The sequence below is a fragment of the Gavialis gangeticus genome, unplaced genomic scaffold, assembly GCF_001723915.1.
Source record: "Gavialis gangeticus isolate Ggan-Ray unplaced genomic scaffold, GavGan_comp1, whole genome shotgun sequence".
Classification (NCBI taxonomy): domain Eukaryota; kingdom Metazoa; phylum Chordata; order Crocodylia; family Gavialidae; genus Gavialis; species Gavialis gangeticus.
The window spans coordinates 43,248,116-43,263,483 of record NW_017729034.1 but is presented as its reverse complement, the minus strand read 5'-3'; the positions used below and the strand labels follow the sequence as shown (position 1 = coordinate 43,263,483).

Sequence of the window (15,368 nt, the reverse complement as noted above, 5' to 3'; positions counted from 1 at the left end):
TTTTTTTTTTTTTTTTTTTTAAATGAGCACAAAAAGTAAACATCAGCATTCAAAGCAGCACAGGACCATAACATTACCAAAACTGTGATGTGAACCTGAACGCGCAGTATTAAACCTGGTTCCACTTGTAGCGGAAGAGAGAGAATTAGACAAGTAAAAGAGAACTACAGTAAAAGCTCTGTTATCCGGCATACCCTGGGAATGGGGGATGCCAGTTAATCAGATATTCCGGTTAATCAAATGTGTACCATCTGGTGCACTCCCCCCGCGTCAGTGTGCTGGGGGACAGGGAGGGGGGCCCTGCACAGGCTACTTTGCCCTGGGCTGTGGGCCGAAGAAGTGGCAAGAACTCTGCTTGCAGCGGTGGCGAAACCCGGAAGTGGTACTTCTGGTTTCACCTTTGCTGCGTCCCTCAAATGCCGGTTAATAGAGTTTTTTGGCTAATAAAGTGCCGGTTAACACAGCTTTTGCTGTATATAGTTTAAAAAAAAAAAGTGGATACAAACTTGAATGGTTAGCCTAATGAAGTCAAGTAAAACATTAAAAACTGCCTAAACCAATCACATTATTTGCTGAAAATTACAATGAAACTGCATATGGAAAAAATAACTCTCTACCTCCCAAACTCAAAGTATTCACAATAATCAAATGGATAAAGATTTATCTTGTTAGTCACTCCACTCTTACCGCTCTAAATGTGAAACAACTTTCATGGTGACCTCTGGTGGTAAGTGGACTTTTCTGTAAAATAGTATTGTTTTATTTTTTTTAACTGAATGACTGAAATAAACCTCTGAGCTCATGATTAACTTATTCAACAATTATTGTCTTAATCTATAAATAATTTAATAAAAGAAATCAAAGTATACAAAGAAATAATCCAAGATTTTTATTTACTTGTCTGTGTTTTATGTCACCTCAGCATATGCCCACTCCCTCAATTTTGGCCAGAAGCACCAGGCTTTTGCAGAGCCAAAAAACAGTACTGCTAATCTCTTCAATGACTGGTGCAAATCTCAGTCCCTCATTTGGATGTATAGGTCATCTCTTTTTATGCATTTTTCAAAAATACTTTAAATGTATAGACCTAAGGCACGTTTACATGAGATGCTGACTGTGCAAGTAGCGCGTCACAGCACGGACAGTTCTAATACACTACTGCACAGTATTATTAGGCTACTGTGCAGTAGCATCACCTAAAAGACATTTGCCAGTGCTACTACTCAGTAACTCGAGTTACTGCACATTTATTTAGTGCTTGCTAATACAAGTATTAAATAAATTGTGGAGTAATGACTGCACAGTAGCATCTTGCGTAGAGCCCTATAGTCTAAAATTACCTTTCTACCCAAACATCCTTCCATGTAATTTGTCATTGCTGACACCACCTTGATCCTTCCAAATGCTCAGACTTACAATCTCTGACAATATAACCCCCTTTTTTCTTTCTTTCTGCCTTCCAATCCTGGTCCTTGCCTCCTCAATACTCACTCAAATTCATTTCCCCACCTCCGCCCACTTCCAGCAAGTTTCAGTTTAAATACTAATTTTTCAATACATTAACTGATACTCACTAGTTGACCCAAAAAGGCATTAAATACAATTATTTCCCTATCTTGCTACTATGAACATGTTTCTTCCTGAATCTGAACTGACTTCACTTTTTCTTCCATATATATTTCAGTCTTCTACTTTCAAAATTGTCAATAACTCCCTTTCAAACCCCATTCATCTTTTCTCTCTACATGTACACTCATCCTTCTTAGCATACTCAAATATCTCTTACAGCAAATATTTGTCTCCTTTGCCTTCTGAAGACTTTGCACTTTCTTTCACATCTCCCCTTGTGTCTTAAAACAGCATGAATCAGCCTCAGAAATTGAGAAGAGACACACCACTATCTCTCTTAAACTCAGCAAGCTTGTTAGTACTGCCAAACAGTACTTTGTAAAAAAAAAAAAAGACTCCATTCTGATCTTTCCAAAGCTTGAATACTACAGCAAGAAGAAAGGAACTTAAACCCCAAATCTGGAATAACTAGCCCCTATTGGTTACTCCAATAGAGTGGCATGTTAGGCACACTGACAGTAACAGAGGATAAGACTGGATCACATCAGTAGTGCCAGCCAACATGCACTGGAGCACCTCTAAAGCTATTCCAAACTATGTTGGGGATGGAATGGGAATACAAATAGGTCTGAGTGAGAAGTCAAAAAAACCCTGTTCTGCAGCATCTCCTTCAGTTAAGTTCAGCATACACTGATCACAGGTGTAGACTTAGTCTGCATATGTACATATAAAATATACCAAATGTTAATGTTTTGTTGTACATATTATTAAAAATATAAAAAATATTCTACTCTTTTGGTAGTATTACAATGCAGAGAGGCCAGCAAGGGAACAGAGATCTGCAGGAGATGGGAACACAGAAGAAAGAATAAAGAAGTAGGTTTACAACCAAAAGTAAAGTAGGGGGAAAAATGCAGCAATTCATTTGGTTTGACTTCTCGCATAAATGAAAACATTATTTTCACAGCAGATATTTAAAAATATATTTTATCCACACTAGATGTCAACATCAATATTCCACGATAGCTAAAATATCATCCCAACAAAAAGACTTAGCTATGAAAAAAGTGGGCAGGTTGATTAGGTGCTGAGCCACTTACTGCTAAAAAACTAATCACACTTCAAAATCTTGATGGGCTCAAGATTATAGTAAGCTTGTATCAACTTATTTGCAGGACTGTAAGTTTTGCTAACAAAATTAAAAGTAGATGTGGTATCCTTTTGTTGGTATTGAGACTGATTCTACCTCAATCCTATTCTATTTATTCAAGTTATTACAGTTCATCCATTATTATGGTATCTTAATGCCTGCTAGGAACAGCCAGAGGTAGGTTCAACACTTATCATGTACTTATACTGGGAATCATACATTTAGATTTCACAGACATTAGGGCTGGAAGGGACCTCGAAGACCATCAAGTCCAGCCCCCTGCCCAGGGGCAGGAAGTCAGCTAGGGTCAAAGGACCCCAGCAAGATAAATATCCAAGCGTTTCTTGAATAAGTCCAGAGTAGGTGCCTGTACCACATCTGGAGAGAGTCTATTTCAGGTCTTGGGGGCTAAGACAGTAAATCATTTTTTTTTTATGTCCAGCCAAAAACAGTCTTGTAGCAGTTTATGACCGTTGGTCCTTGTTTTTCCTTGGGGCACTCTGGTGAACAGATGTTCTCCCAGATCCTGATGAACACCCCTTGTGCACTTACAGGTTGCCACCAGGTCCCCCCTGAGCCTGTGCTTTTCCAGACTGTCATAAACAGCCTTAGAGCACAAGCCTTCTTCTAAGCCTAATCTGGCTAAACCGCTCTGCATCCCAGATATAAAGCTTCATTGTCTTTTTAGGAGCAGGGCATCAATTAATAAACTACAACTCTAAAGACAACCATCTATATTCCTGTCCCACTGCCCCTTCCTTCCTCAACCCCGCCAAATGTATTTACCTATTTGGGGCTCTCAATTACAAGATTCCTACATACTTTGATGGCTTTATATCACAAGTCAGATGTACAGACAATTTTTTAATTTCAAGATCTTATATTTAGTTAATCAGTTTCATTATTTCAGCTGTGAGGAATGCAGTCTGGGGCCCCCATACCAACAAATGTAATACTGCAATGGAGCTCACACTACATTTCCGTACATGCATACAACTGCAAGCAGAAAGGTAGCTTAATACCTTCATAATTTAACTTTTCTAGTTCTAATGGAAGAATTTTTCTTAAACTATAAGAGTTAAAATAAAGCAAAATGTTTATATGTCAGAACTAATGCTTCGAAGGTAAAACCTCATATGCTAACTGTTTAACACTTAATGGTCAATTACTAGTGCTTTCTCTTATTGGAAGAAAAAAGAAGACCATCAAAAATTAAATTCTACCTCTGTGTCAAGAAATCCAGTTGTACTCAGTGGTCTTTTTTCTTCCAGTACTACTGTAGCAGAATTTATAGCCCAATCTTTTACTAAATCTTTCTGGTTCTCGTTGACAACAGGCCTATTATAATCCTGGCTGTCATCCACTCCAAATACCTGGAAATGAAACACATTGTTACTCGGATTAACCCAATGTCTTCCTGACACAGCATTCAATTTTGATGGATGGGGGCGCCAATGCTGGCAAATTAAGTTATCTGATATCTAAGTTAATTCCACAAATCAGTAGCAAATCAAAAACATTTCCAGAAGTTTATTTTTGGGTACTTATTTTTATAAATGTAGCTTTAGGCCTCAGACATTATGTAATATCAAGAAATATACATGCTTGTATTTGCTAAATAGTATATTTAAGTATATTCTAATTAAAGTAGTACTTAATGTTTTTGTTATATTTATTTTTAGAAGAGTTACTGCTTGGTTTGTAACAAGTGCTCTCAAAGTCATTAAGGGAGACATCTTTTAGAACACCTCCTCAGTGATGTTTATATCAACCACCATTCCTCACACTGATGCAGCAAATACAGCAATTGCTTACATATGAAAATGTTAAATATGTTTTAACAAAATGTTAATGTAATGTAATTTAGTTGACGGAAACAAGGATTATCAACTTAAAGTTACTACTCAATTTTCCATGTAGTTTATAGAGGGCTCTAAATTACTTCAAAAAAAAAAAAAAAAAAGACATCTATAGGGTTTGGGAAATTAATATATTTTTTTTTAAGGTTGACAAAGACCGATGAGAAAATTCTGTTTAGAGAAATTTTACATTTACCAGTATTATTTTTGTTATTACTACGGGTACCGTGAATCATTAAAACTTGCTGCTGAGATTAACTTATTTCAGAAGATTGCTTTATCATGGAAGGAATGCAAGCAAAATAGGGAACCATCTAAACAGCTACCAGTCTTATTAAAAAAAATCACTAATGACAAAAAAAAAAAAGAAAATATACACAACATAAAGGAAGATATTTTTCTAAATGCAGTATTTTCCATAGATTGGTGCCTCTGGGTCTTTGACAACCCTTTGTCCAGTACTAATAAAGGAAGGAGGACATGTTAATTACCAAAATTATGAAGGAGAACACACTGCTTACCAAAATTCTGAACAAATGTAAAAAATACCAAAGCTATCTAATTCCAAATATCGAAGTTATCTAATTCACCACTAGAGGCCCATAGTCCATAACACTTTCTCACTGAGGCCTGTAATATTTAAAAGGACATTTTTCTTCCTTAAAAAAAAATGTAATTCCCATTTAAGGTCTAATTATGTAAAGTTACCACCTATATAGAAATTAACTGATTTATGCTGATACAAACTAAGAATTGTGCATTTGCCAATACTTGAGAACAAAGAACTGTTTTGCACTGATACTACCCATTTGCATGTAAACCACACCTAAAATTTCAAATTACAGTATTACACTTTATCTAAGCATAATTAATCTCTTGCAAGAGCTTTTTAAAATTGCAGTGCATGTCTCATGTCTCCATAATCAAGATGACATCTAGTTCCCTCTCTTGCTATCTTTGACAAGTATGATAGGTGGCAAGGAAGCACATAAACCAACCATCATCCAGCCCCTCCTCCTGCCTTTAGTTTACTCTTATGTAGGTGGCTCTTCATTCTCTCACTTCATTCACATGGACACCTCAGGTCTTCTAACATTTACATTTAAATCAGAACTGCAGGAGCATTTTGTGCAAACAAATTACTATTAACAGAATATTTACTGACTATGAGAATAAAGATCTTTACTGATGTTGCAAAGTTCTTTAACCCCTCCACACCACACCCCCTGTTCCCAGCAGCATTGGTCTCATGGATTTGAAGGTCTATTGAAGTTATATAACCTTGTCATCAGGCCTTTCCTGTTATGGGAATATTGGGTACACTAAGGTGAAATCCAGTTCTGCTTCATTCTACAAGGGCTGAAGGTAAGATGCAAAGAATATCTTCCTCTCTTTTCATATAATGAAAAGATGTATAATAAACCCATAGCCTAATGTCTCCACTAATATCCCTTCAACACAAGTAGTGAAGGCTGGACACAGCTCTAGTGTCTCGTATATTTGGGGGACTAGTACTCTAGCAGTGTGGAGGATCATATGCTAGACTTTTTCAGTAAACACAGAATGCTGTGCAGCACATTTGCCCTGTGCTACACTACACAAGCATCAAGTAACTTCTCTCCTTTAAGTGGTATTTTCTGCTGCCATCTTACAAGAATGGACCTTACAGGAGGAAGAATACAATCTAGCTCAAGACTGATTTACAGGATTAAGAGGCAAAATACATTTACAATACAGATGCCCCTGGTATTGAAAAATTATTGTTTTTATATTCTTGTTCCTCCTTCAATTCACTGAAGGGTTACCAAACTTATGAGTGGCTGTGGGACACACCATGTGCTGCTCTGCCCTTCCCCTTCCACATAGACAGCCTGTCCCAACCCCAAGCCACCACAGGCTGTGCTGCCTCACCCCACAGGAGTGGGGCAGGATGCCAAAGCTGAAGGAGGAAGGTAGAGCCTAAAGACCCTGGCACCAGCAGGAGCAGAGGGAGGAACGGTGGCCGTGCAGGATCCTACAGGCCAAGCATTAACCCCTCATGGGCCACATGCAGTCAGACAGCGCTGATTTACTGGAAAAGAAGATGACAGGCAGACATAGAAAGGTCTGTTTTCATTTCACACTTGCTCTTTTTCTTGCAACCTTGAACAGAATTGGCTTTTAATCAATTTATTAGCCAGCATTTTGGCTAGAAGTCTCCTCTGGAAGGACATGATGCTATTGTACTACTAATTGTGACATGTTTCCAAAGATTAAAAGAAAAATATTAAACAGCAGTTAAGTATGGAAGGCCAGGTTTTTGGTGAGAGCTTTCTCTTTTTAACAAATCACAGCAATGGTTGCGTTTACACAGAGAAAACAAGTTCCTTAATCATCTTAATATTGGATATCACCCTCTTTTTATTTTAACACTTCATTGCTTAGTCAATTCAAAATTGAATTGCAACCCCCACCCGGCAAAAGAGAGGCCGTCTGGGAAGGTCATTTCTATGCCAAATTTCAGTCTTCCACACCCAGCTGTTTGGCTGAAAAATCAGTTTAAAAAAATTACATACTTTTTTCTCTAATGGAAACAAAGCTTTTCTTCACCCTCCTTGCACTTATATGACTGAGCAATTTTTGCTCAAATTTATAAAAAAACCTATACTTTTTAGCAAGAATCAAGCCTGGGATATCTGAGGCAGTGGTGAATGTTTCAGAAGAAAATTATTCATTGAAAAAAGGTTTATAAGGGGAATAGTTATGTAACTATTTACAACAGTTAATCACAGCTCCCTTTGGATTGTAAGTCTTAAACATTTCTTCATCTCCTTGCTCAAACTTAATGGTCCACAGTCTCCCTCTTTTAGGCAACACCCACCCCCCCGGAATGATTATGAGGTACATTAACAAATGAAAAGTTGAGATAGCTAATTTTGTAAAATTTTGAGGGCAAACTTAATTTTTTTCTGGTGTCTTCCTTCCAAACCTCCCTGTTCTGGACCTGGAGCCCAAATGTATCTGTTTGAGTCTGCAAACATTAAATAATATTTAAAAATTCTGCAGACAACAATGGTCCTTTGTAATGAGTTAGGTTGTGCATACATTTTGGTGAACTGTATCACATATGTAATACTTTACAGCATGGCCAGGCAAAATACAGCCCGTGGGTTGGATACAGCTTGCCAGACTATTCTATCTGGCACGCAAGACCCCTAAAAAATTTAGAAAATATTTATCTGCTCCTGGCCACCTGTCAAAGTTGACAGGGGCAGTAAGACCCAGGGGGAGCCAGCAGCAGGAAGCAGGAGTCCAGCCCCACCCACTCCTAGCCATTTCATACACACGGGCAGAGAGAGAGAGAGAGTGTGTGCATGCACGCACAAAAGCAGTGTGCAGGGCCATTCCTTTGGGGCTGTGAATCAAGATGACCACCTCAGGCCCTGCACTTTGGGGGCCCCGCAGAGCTGGGTGGAATGGCCGCGGCAACTCTGTGCTGCCACCGGCTTCATGCACCTCACCTGCCACCAAATCCACCACCTCTGGCCGCTCGGCGCCTCCCAGCTCCACATCTGTTGCTGGCTTTCTTGCATGCAGGGGTGGGGCCCCGCACAGGCTGATGTGCCCCAGGTCCCACATCCTGCCTGGGTTGCCTCTGGCAGTGTGTGTGTGTGTGTGTGTGTGCGCGCGCGCGCGCATGCGTGCATAGGCAGGGGCAGTGTGTGCAGGCAGAGGCAGTGCGCATGTCCAGGCAGGGGCAGAGAGTGCGTGTGTACGTGTGTGCAGGAGGGGCAGTGTGTGTGTGTGTGTTTGTAGGGCGAGGCCCACACACACACACACACCCCCCCCACCATGCACATGCACCTACAACCCTTTCACACTGCCATACACACAGACCCCCACACCCTCTCACACATACCAGGCACCCTCCCCCACAAACCCCATACCCACCCACATCCTACATATCCACACCCACCTACCCAACTCCCCCACAAACCTATATCCACATCCCAAAATATACAAGTGTAAGACTTCATTTAAGCTATTGTGCAAAAATATTTTTTAATTAACGAATGTTGTAAATGTTCACTTTTTAGAATATAATTTGGTATTTTTCTGGTTCCAAGATGGCAAAACCCCTTGCTGAAAGGAGTACTTCCAGGGGCAAGGGGAGGAACTTCTGGTAGAGGTGGTCAGGGGTTAGGGGGCAGGACTTCTGGTCCCAAGATGGTGATCAGGGGGTGGGGCACCTGTCAAGGGGCATGGCAACCCATTCAGTTCTCAACAGCTTGCCAAAACTCGGTAAGCGGCCCTCCGCCCAAAATAATTGCCTGCCCCTGCTTTACAGACATTAAGCCTATAGAGGCATCACTTCCATTTTATAAGTGGGTACACTAACATAGGTTGTGTGTTCAGTTATACAACTTCACCAAGACTATATAGAAGGATGTAGAGGTGCAAAAACATTGAAATGAAGCAGCCTCTTTCTTTTGAATACAATTCCTCTACTAGAGCAATAAGGCTCGAGCTATCCAGCCGACGGGTGGGATTAGTGGTATGAGGTCAGTCCATGGGTTGGATCCTGTGTGCAGGGTTAGCCCACAGGTGCAGTCTGGTAAGTCAGCACAACCTGAGCACTGGATCTAGCTGCAGCCTGACCAGTGTAGAAGGCTCTGTCGTTTGGACCACAGAACTCTCCCTGGGTCCAGAAATTTGGTGGTGTTAATTGCCATGGCTCTAGATGCAATTAACAGCTACTGCTCCCCCAAAAACAAATTTCTGGACCCATGGGGAGCCCCACGGGCCACATGACATAGCTCTACAGGCTGAATCTAGCCTGTGGGACAGATGTTGAACACCACTGCACTGGAGTATATATACTCTGATCATATTGTCAAGCTGTTTCCTCCAGTGGCCATAAGGCACACTCCCCATTCAGCAGAAGTAGCACCACAACTATAAGTGAGCTTTTGATACACTTGGTGTCTTCAGCAGCATCCTAAGAACACTCCTCTTCTACTTTTTCAGGTGGAAGTGATATGATCTAAGATCATCCCAAAAACACTGGCCTTGGTTTGCACAGTTCTGAAGTGGCTAAAATGGGAAGGAAAAAGCTCTCTCTCACATTTTTAGATCTGCTAATGGAGCCTACTGCTATGGCTTCAGAAGGGCCCAAAGGCCATCTCTATGCTTACTGCAGTCCTTGCTTTATGAGAACTCCATGGATTAAGAATGTAAAAACTCTGAAACAGACCAGAACAGTGGGGGGAATGAAATATTCTCTCTTTATGGAAGCCAGTGCCTTTGTATTATTTGATGCTTAAATTCTGAGCCTCTCTGCCCTGAGACCTATCATTAGTGACTCTCCAAGCAGAACTTAGTCTTGAAAAGGAATCTAGTTCAAGTAGGCCATTCAATGGCTAAGGAGTGGCATGAGAGAAAGCACTGGTGGATAGTGTGAACAAATGGGAATTAAAGGTTTGTATAACTGAGTTAAAGAGATTGGAGTGGCAACAGTAAATAAGAAGTAGGCAGCAATTCTGTAAAGCATATTAAAGGCATGAATTAAGGCAAAGGAAAATGGGGAGAGTGGCATGAGTTTAAAAAGAGTATGTGAGATGTTAAAAGGTGGAAAAGTAAAGTATTTTAGTAGTTCTGTTTTATATGGAGTTGGGAGAAGATGGATTAAATTGTCTAGAATCACCAAGAGTTTACAGTAATTTATATATGAGATTTATGCGGTCCTTTATCGGCCCTTTATCTGTATGAACAGAAAAGATAATAATAGGTTATGTTTTAGAAATATATAAGACAATTTGGATATGTCTTGGATATGCAGGGAAAAGGAAAGGAAAGATACCAACTTTAGGGGCCTCAGTGACCATGAGAAAAGACTGAAACATGGTGGGTGCGGGGTATAAGAGTTTTCAGATTAAAATCTAGGAGCCAGGTTCAGGCCCAAACTAAGTTCCTGATATTTCCACTAATGATGGTAGCCCACATGTTCATAAGAGAATATAGGATAAAGCATTAATAGAGACGAAAATCACTATCACAAAAGAAAATGATGATAACAAATATGTTCTGCCTTTTAGAAAAGCACAAAATACTACGGTAAAAATCCCATTTCCCTATTTAGATATTGTGGTCCATATTTTATTTAAGCTGCTTCTGGAACTCAGATTTCAATGGATCTTTTCAACGGTTACACTAAGTATTTTAAAATAATATGGTCTTTCTAATTAAGCTCGGGGAACAGGTCACCTACACATTATCAAATTGTCTCACTAAGTATTCTTAGATTTTCAAACTCCATAAATCAGTATGATTACATATTCAGAATGTAAAACCAGACAACACAAAATTCTCTAGCATAAAAAAGTTAAAACTATGAATTTAGCATGTACAAGAGGAAACAATTAAAAAACACTTCAAGCAAGCAAAACAAAAGATAATAGCCTACCAAGTCTATTATTTTTTCATTTTCCAAAAAAACCAACTACATGTCCATGACTGCATATAAATTGTGTGCTTAGAATCATAGAAAACGGCTAGAAAGGACCTTAGGAGGCCATCTTGTCAAACCCGATGGTCAAGGCAAGTCATCCCATGCTTGTCACAATGAAATCTTCAGTCCTTTTCAGGCTTCAAAATTGAAAACAAATTTACTAATTGTTGAAAGTCTGCCAGATGTGTGAAAAATTCAGATTTGACATTCATTCCTTGAACTTGTTGCTCAATCTGAGTGAACGCTTCAAGTATAATACAAATAAAATGCAAATAAAAATAATAAAATAAAGCAAGTTACATTCACCCTCAGATGATTTACCAGGTTTTAGTATCCTTGCTTAACTTTCAACATACCATTCATAAATCATATGTAGTTCTACAACCAAGACATGCGAGGTTAAAGCATATTTTTTCTGGCATGGATCACTGAAGCAGTGATAAAAAGTAATTAAGCCCCAGGATCTTGGGGCTGAAAAGCAAGGGGACCTGAAAACCATTTTTCTAAAGATAGAAATGTTTGGCTCAGTCCTTGTTTTATTTTCCAGTTCTTTAATTTTTTTAAGGCAATCTCTCATCTACAAAGATGCAGAAAGATTCCAAAAGGTGCCCTCAGGGCACCACCGTATACCTCTTAAAAATCTTACTTTATTGTATTCGTCCATATTTTTAATAAGCAAAGAAGATACTTTTTCAGTTAATCTCCATTGTTTAATAAATGTTTGATAAAAATTTTGCAATAGGAGAAGTATAGGTGTTCAGAAATTTTGTAGTATTTTATTTCATTGCAAAGATCATAAATATTGTATCTGCCAATTTTGTGTGCATACGCACATGGGCTACAGACATTTAAAATGCCTGTGCCTGAATCTATTCAATCTTTGCAGGTTAGTCTACGCTGGCTAGGCTGAACTGGTTTGTAACTGCACAGACATGCCAGATACGGAGGAACATGTCTGCAGAGGCTCAGGCTAGAAGTCGGGGGGTGCTAGAGCAGCCCTTCCACAGCACTGAGCTGAGGTGGGGGAGGCATGGCCAGACTGCAGCAGGATGCTCCGATTAGCCCAGCAGGGAATTAATAACAGTGTTTATCACCCCCTAACTCAGTTTTTATCACCACATGAAGAAAACAGTGGTCTTACCTACTGATTCAGTATGGACCATAGCCAGTATGTGGTCTGTTAGCTAATACAAAGACACCTCTCCACAAGGCAGAGGAGGGGGGAATTCCTGCTTAGCAGGTAGTGGTGAGGAGGAGGGCGGGGGGAACAGCCCACAGTCTGTACTGAAGCTGCAGCTAGGGAGCAGAGGGAAGGGGCCAGCCCTGCTGTGGAGTAGAGAGCCCTGCCCAGTCCAGAGAGCATGCCAGGATGCTGGGTGTGTCTGGTTTATTTTAAACCAGTAAGGAGTCTGGGACAGACATTATTATAAACTGGTTTGACCCAAATCAGTTAAGTCTGATACTACATTCAACCAGGTTTATCTCAAACCGGCTTCAGCCATTTTCAAACTGGTTTCTGTGCACTGAACATCTGTTGTGTTACAGGTTTCAATCAGTTTCTGATCACTTAAACTGGTTTATGCATAATATCTGTCCTTAGTCACGCAGACAAAGAGGGCCTTGTTACTAGGGCTATGTGAAGTTTCGGTTGCTGGTTTGATTCGGTGGAGATTCGACCTGATTCAGTGGCTAAATTTCTGAATCCAAATTGAATCAGGAGACCCTTTAATCACTCCGAATTGAATTGGAACCTTCCAAATTGATTCGGAGAGATTCGGAAAGATTCTATGATTCAGACATAGACACAGCTTTAAATGTTTTTTCTACATATCTCCCAGTACCAGGTGGCTCATGAATGCTGAAATGGTGGGGTGGATGGAGCATCCCACAGGAGCACAGAGGGGTCCCCAGTGTGCTTGGCAGCAGACCTGGAAGTGGACCAGAAACACTTCTGGTCCGCTTCTGTGTCCACCAAGGAGCGCGCAGGGGGCACTGCCCTGGCTCGACAACTGGTGCCTCCTGGGTCAGGAGGGATGTCCGGAGTTCCCCCCATTGCCAATCGCCAGGCTGGGGGGTCCCCCACAGGCTCAGTGGCAGACCTGAAAGTGTACCAGAAGTACTTCTGGTCCACTTCTGGGTTTGCCACTGAGCACGTGGAGAGCTCACCTGCGTTCCTGTGGGATGCTCCATCCACCCCACCATCACAAGCTGCACCTGGTACCTTGAGGTATGTAGAAAAAAACATTTAAAGCTATGTCTACAGCCAAATCACTGATTCTCCAAAGAGATTGATGTTACATACCTGGACTTTAAAAAAGCCTTTGATCTGGTGTCCCATGATCTCCTCATGGAAAAATTGGCCAATTGCAGCCTCGGCTACATCAGTCTGATGGCTGGGGATTTGGCTCTGAGATTAGACCCAAAGACTGGTAGCTGATGGAAGTGAATAATCATGGTGCTCTGTGACCAGTAGTGTCCCCCAGGGCTCCATCCTTAGACCTTTTCTCTTTAATGTTTTTATTAATGATGTGGACACTGGTGTCAGAAGTGGACCGGCCAAGTTTGCTGGTGATACTAACCTTTGGGGTAGAGCTTCCACACCTGAAGATAAGCTGGTGATCCAGGCTGACCTGGATAGGCTTAGTAAGTGGGTGGATATCTTGTTGCCATTTAATACGAAAAAATGCAAGGTACTCCACCTCACCTTGGGGGGAAAAAACCCGCAACAGGCTTATAGGCTTGGCAGTGCTATGCTCACTAGCACTATGGCTGAAAGGGACTGGTTCACTGCTCTCTCTGGGCAAGGCCAACACTGCAGCCCAAGAGCACCTGGTAGCTGTGGTGCCTCCTGCTGCTGCCCAGACTGTCTCACTGCTTCAGCTCTGATGGACCCAATCCTTTCTTCTCCAGAGCTTGCCCCCCACTCCATGCCACTGCTGGTAGGAGCAGTGAGCCGTTCCAGGAGGCAGTGGGAGGCACCACAGCCTCCAGGTAACCTGAGGTTGCATTCTACCCAATGTCGCAGAGGGGTGAGGCACCATGCTTGGCTCTGCTGCACTCCAGTGTCCCTTCTCACCCACTGAATCCTAGGATGCTGGAGGATTCCAACTTGGGTAGAAAAGATGTGGGAAGTGGCCACTTTAACGGAACGGGACAAAATTAGGCGGATTAGAGATAATCCTGCCCTGGAGTGGTATAACTTTAAAATGAATAATGACTGCTTTAAGCAATGTAAAACGTGGCTGATCTAGGGATTAAGAGCTGCAGAAACCACCTAAAATTACCGTGCAACGAGGCTGAGAAATATTTAAAGGGTTTTTTTTTTTGTTTGTTAAAAACACTGCAGAATTCCCTATTTGGTCGACAATTTTATTCAGAACCTTTCAGTTACTACTTAAATACACAAAAGTATTACCTGATAGAAACTGAAGTCCTTTCAGATGCATTTTCTACATTCACTATTTTCACTGTGACTATACACATGACAAGCTTTTGACTGGATATTTTTTGTCTTTACATGCACTATAGTTTTGCCCTTAAGTTCCCACACAAAGGGAAAGAAGGGCAATGTGCACATCCTACTACTTAGTTTCTTTTGAAACACAATTTTATAATACAACCAACTCTGAAGAAAAAACAGAACAAGGGTTCTGGGGTTACTGGGGTTCTTTCTTCTTCAGTGATTGTCTATATGCATATTCACATTGTGAGCAACTCCAAAATGATGCTAACGCACACTTTCAGGGAAAGTCTTAGAGACCCCACGTAAATAGCAACTGAAGGACCATTAAAATGCATCATTTGCCCTGGAAACTTTCACAATTGCACAGTGCTTGATAAAGGAATGGATTGAGGTTTAGATGGCTGCCCTGCAACTGCCACTTACAGAAACAATGTGTAGGAAAGCAATGGAAGTACCCTGAGCTCTAATGGTCTGGGCCTTTTCAGAGAGCAGCTCCACCTTACTGGTCTCAAAGTTTATTTTTACATAAGCCAATACCCAGTCAGATGGTGTCTGGGCTACCACAGGTGTACCCCTGGTTTATGTTTAAGCTAGGGAATCAGATAAACTATGTGTTTTTTCAGAAAAACTTTGTCCTATATAGATACGCCAAGGCTCTCTTGACATGCAGTGAGTGCAATGAGGTCTTGGGTTGGAAAGAGTGAGGCTTTGGGATGAACACCAGCACGTTCACCTGTTAATGCAAGTGAAAACAGTAACCACTTCAGATAAAATTTTAGGTCGGTGGGTTTTCAAAAGTCACCTTTTCTGGACAGAAGGTAATATACTGAAAAAAAAAAA

The 15,368-nt window shown here is 40.9% G+C and overlaps 1 protein-coding gene across 9 annotated transcripts in view; it reads right to left on the bottom strand.

Annotated features, from left to right (window-relative positions):
• Positions 1–15,368, bottom strand: part of CEP170 (centrosomal protein 170) — a 177,881-nt gene that overhangs the window by 55,051 nt on the left and 107,462 nt on the right. For 8 of the 9 annotated variants that reach the window (XM_019526993.1, XM_019526996.1, XM_019526992.1 and 5 more), the window contains one exon: positions 3,943–4,092. The exons of the other annotated variant lie outside the window; for it this stretch is intronic. In XM_019526993.1, the coding sequence (XP_019382538.1) occupies positions 3,943–4,092 (150 nt within the window). The remainder of the gene's footprint in view (positions 1–3,942; positions 4,093–15,368) is intronic. 9 annotated transcript variants of the gene reach the window in all.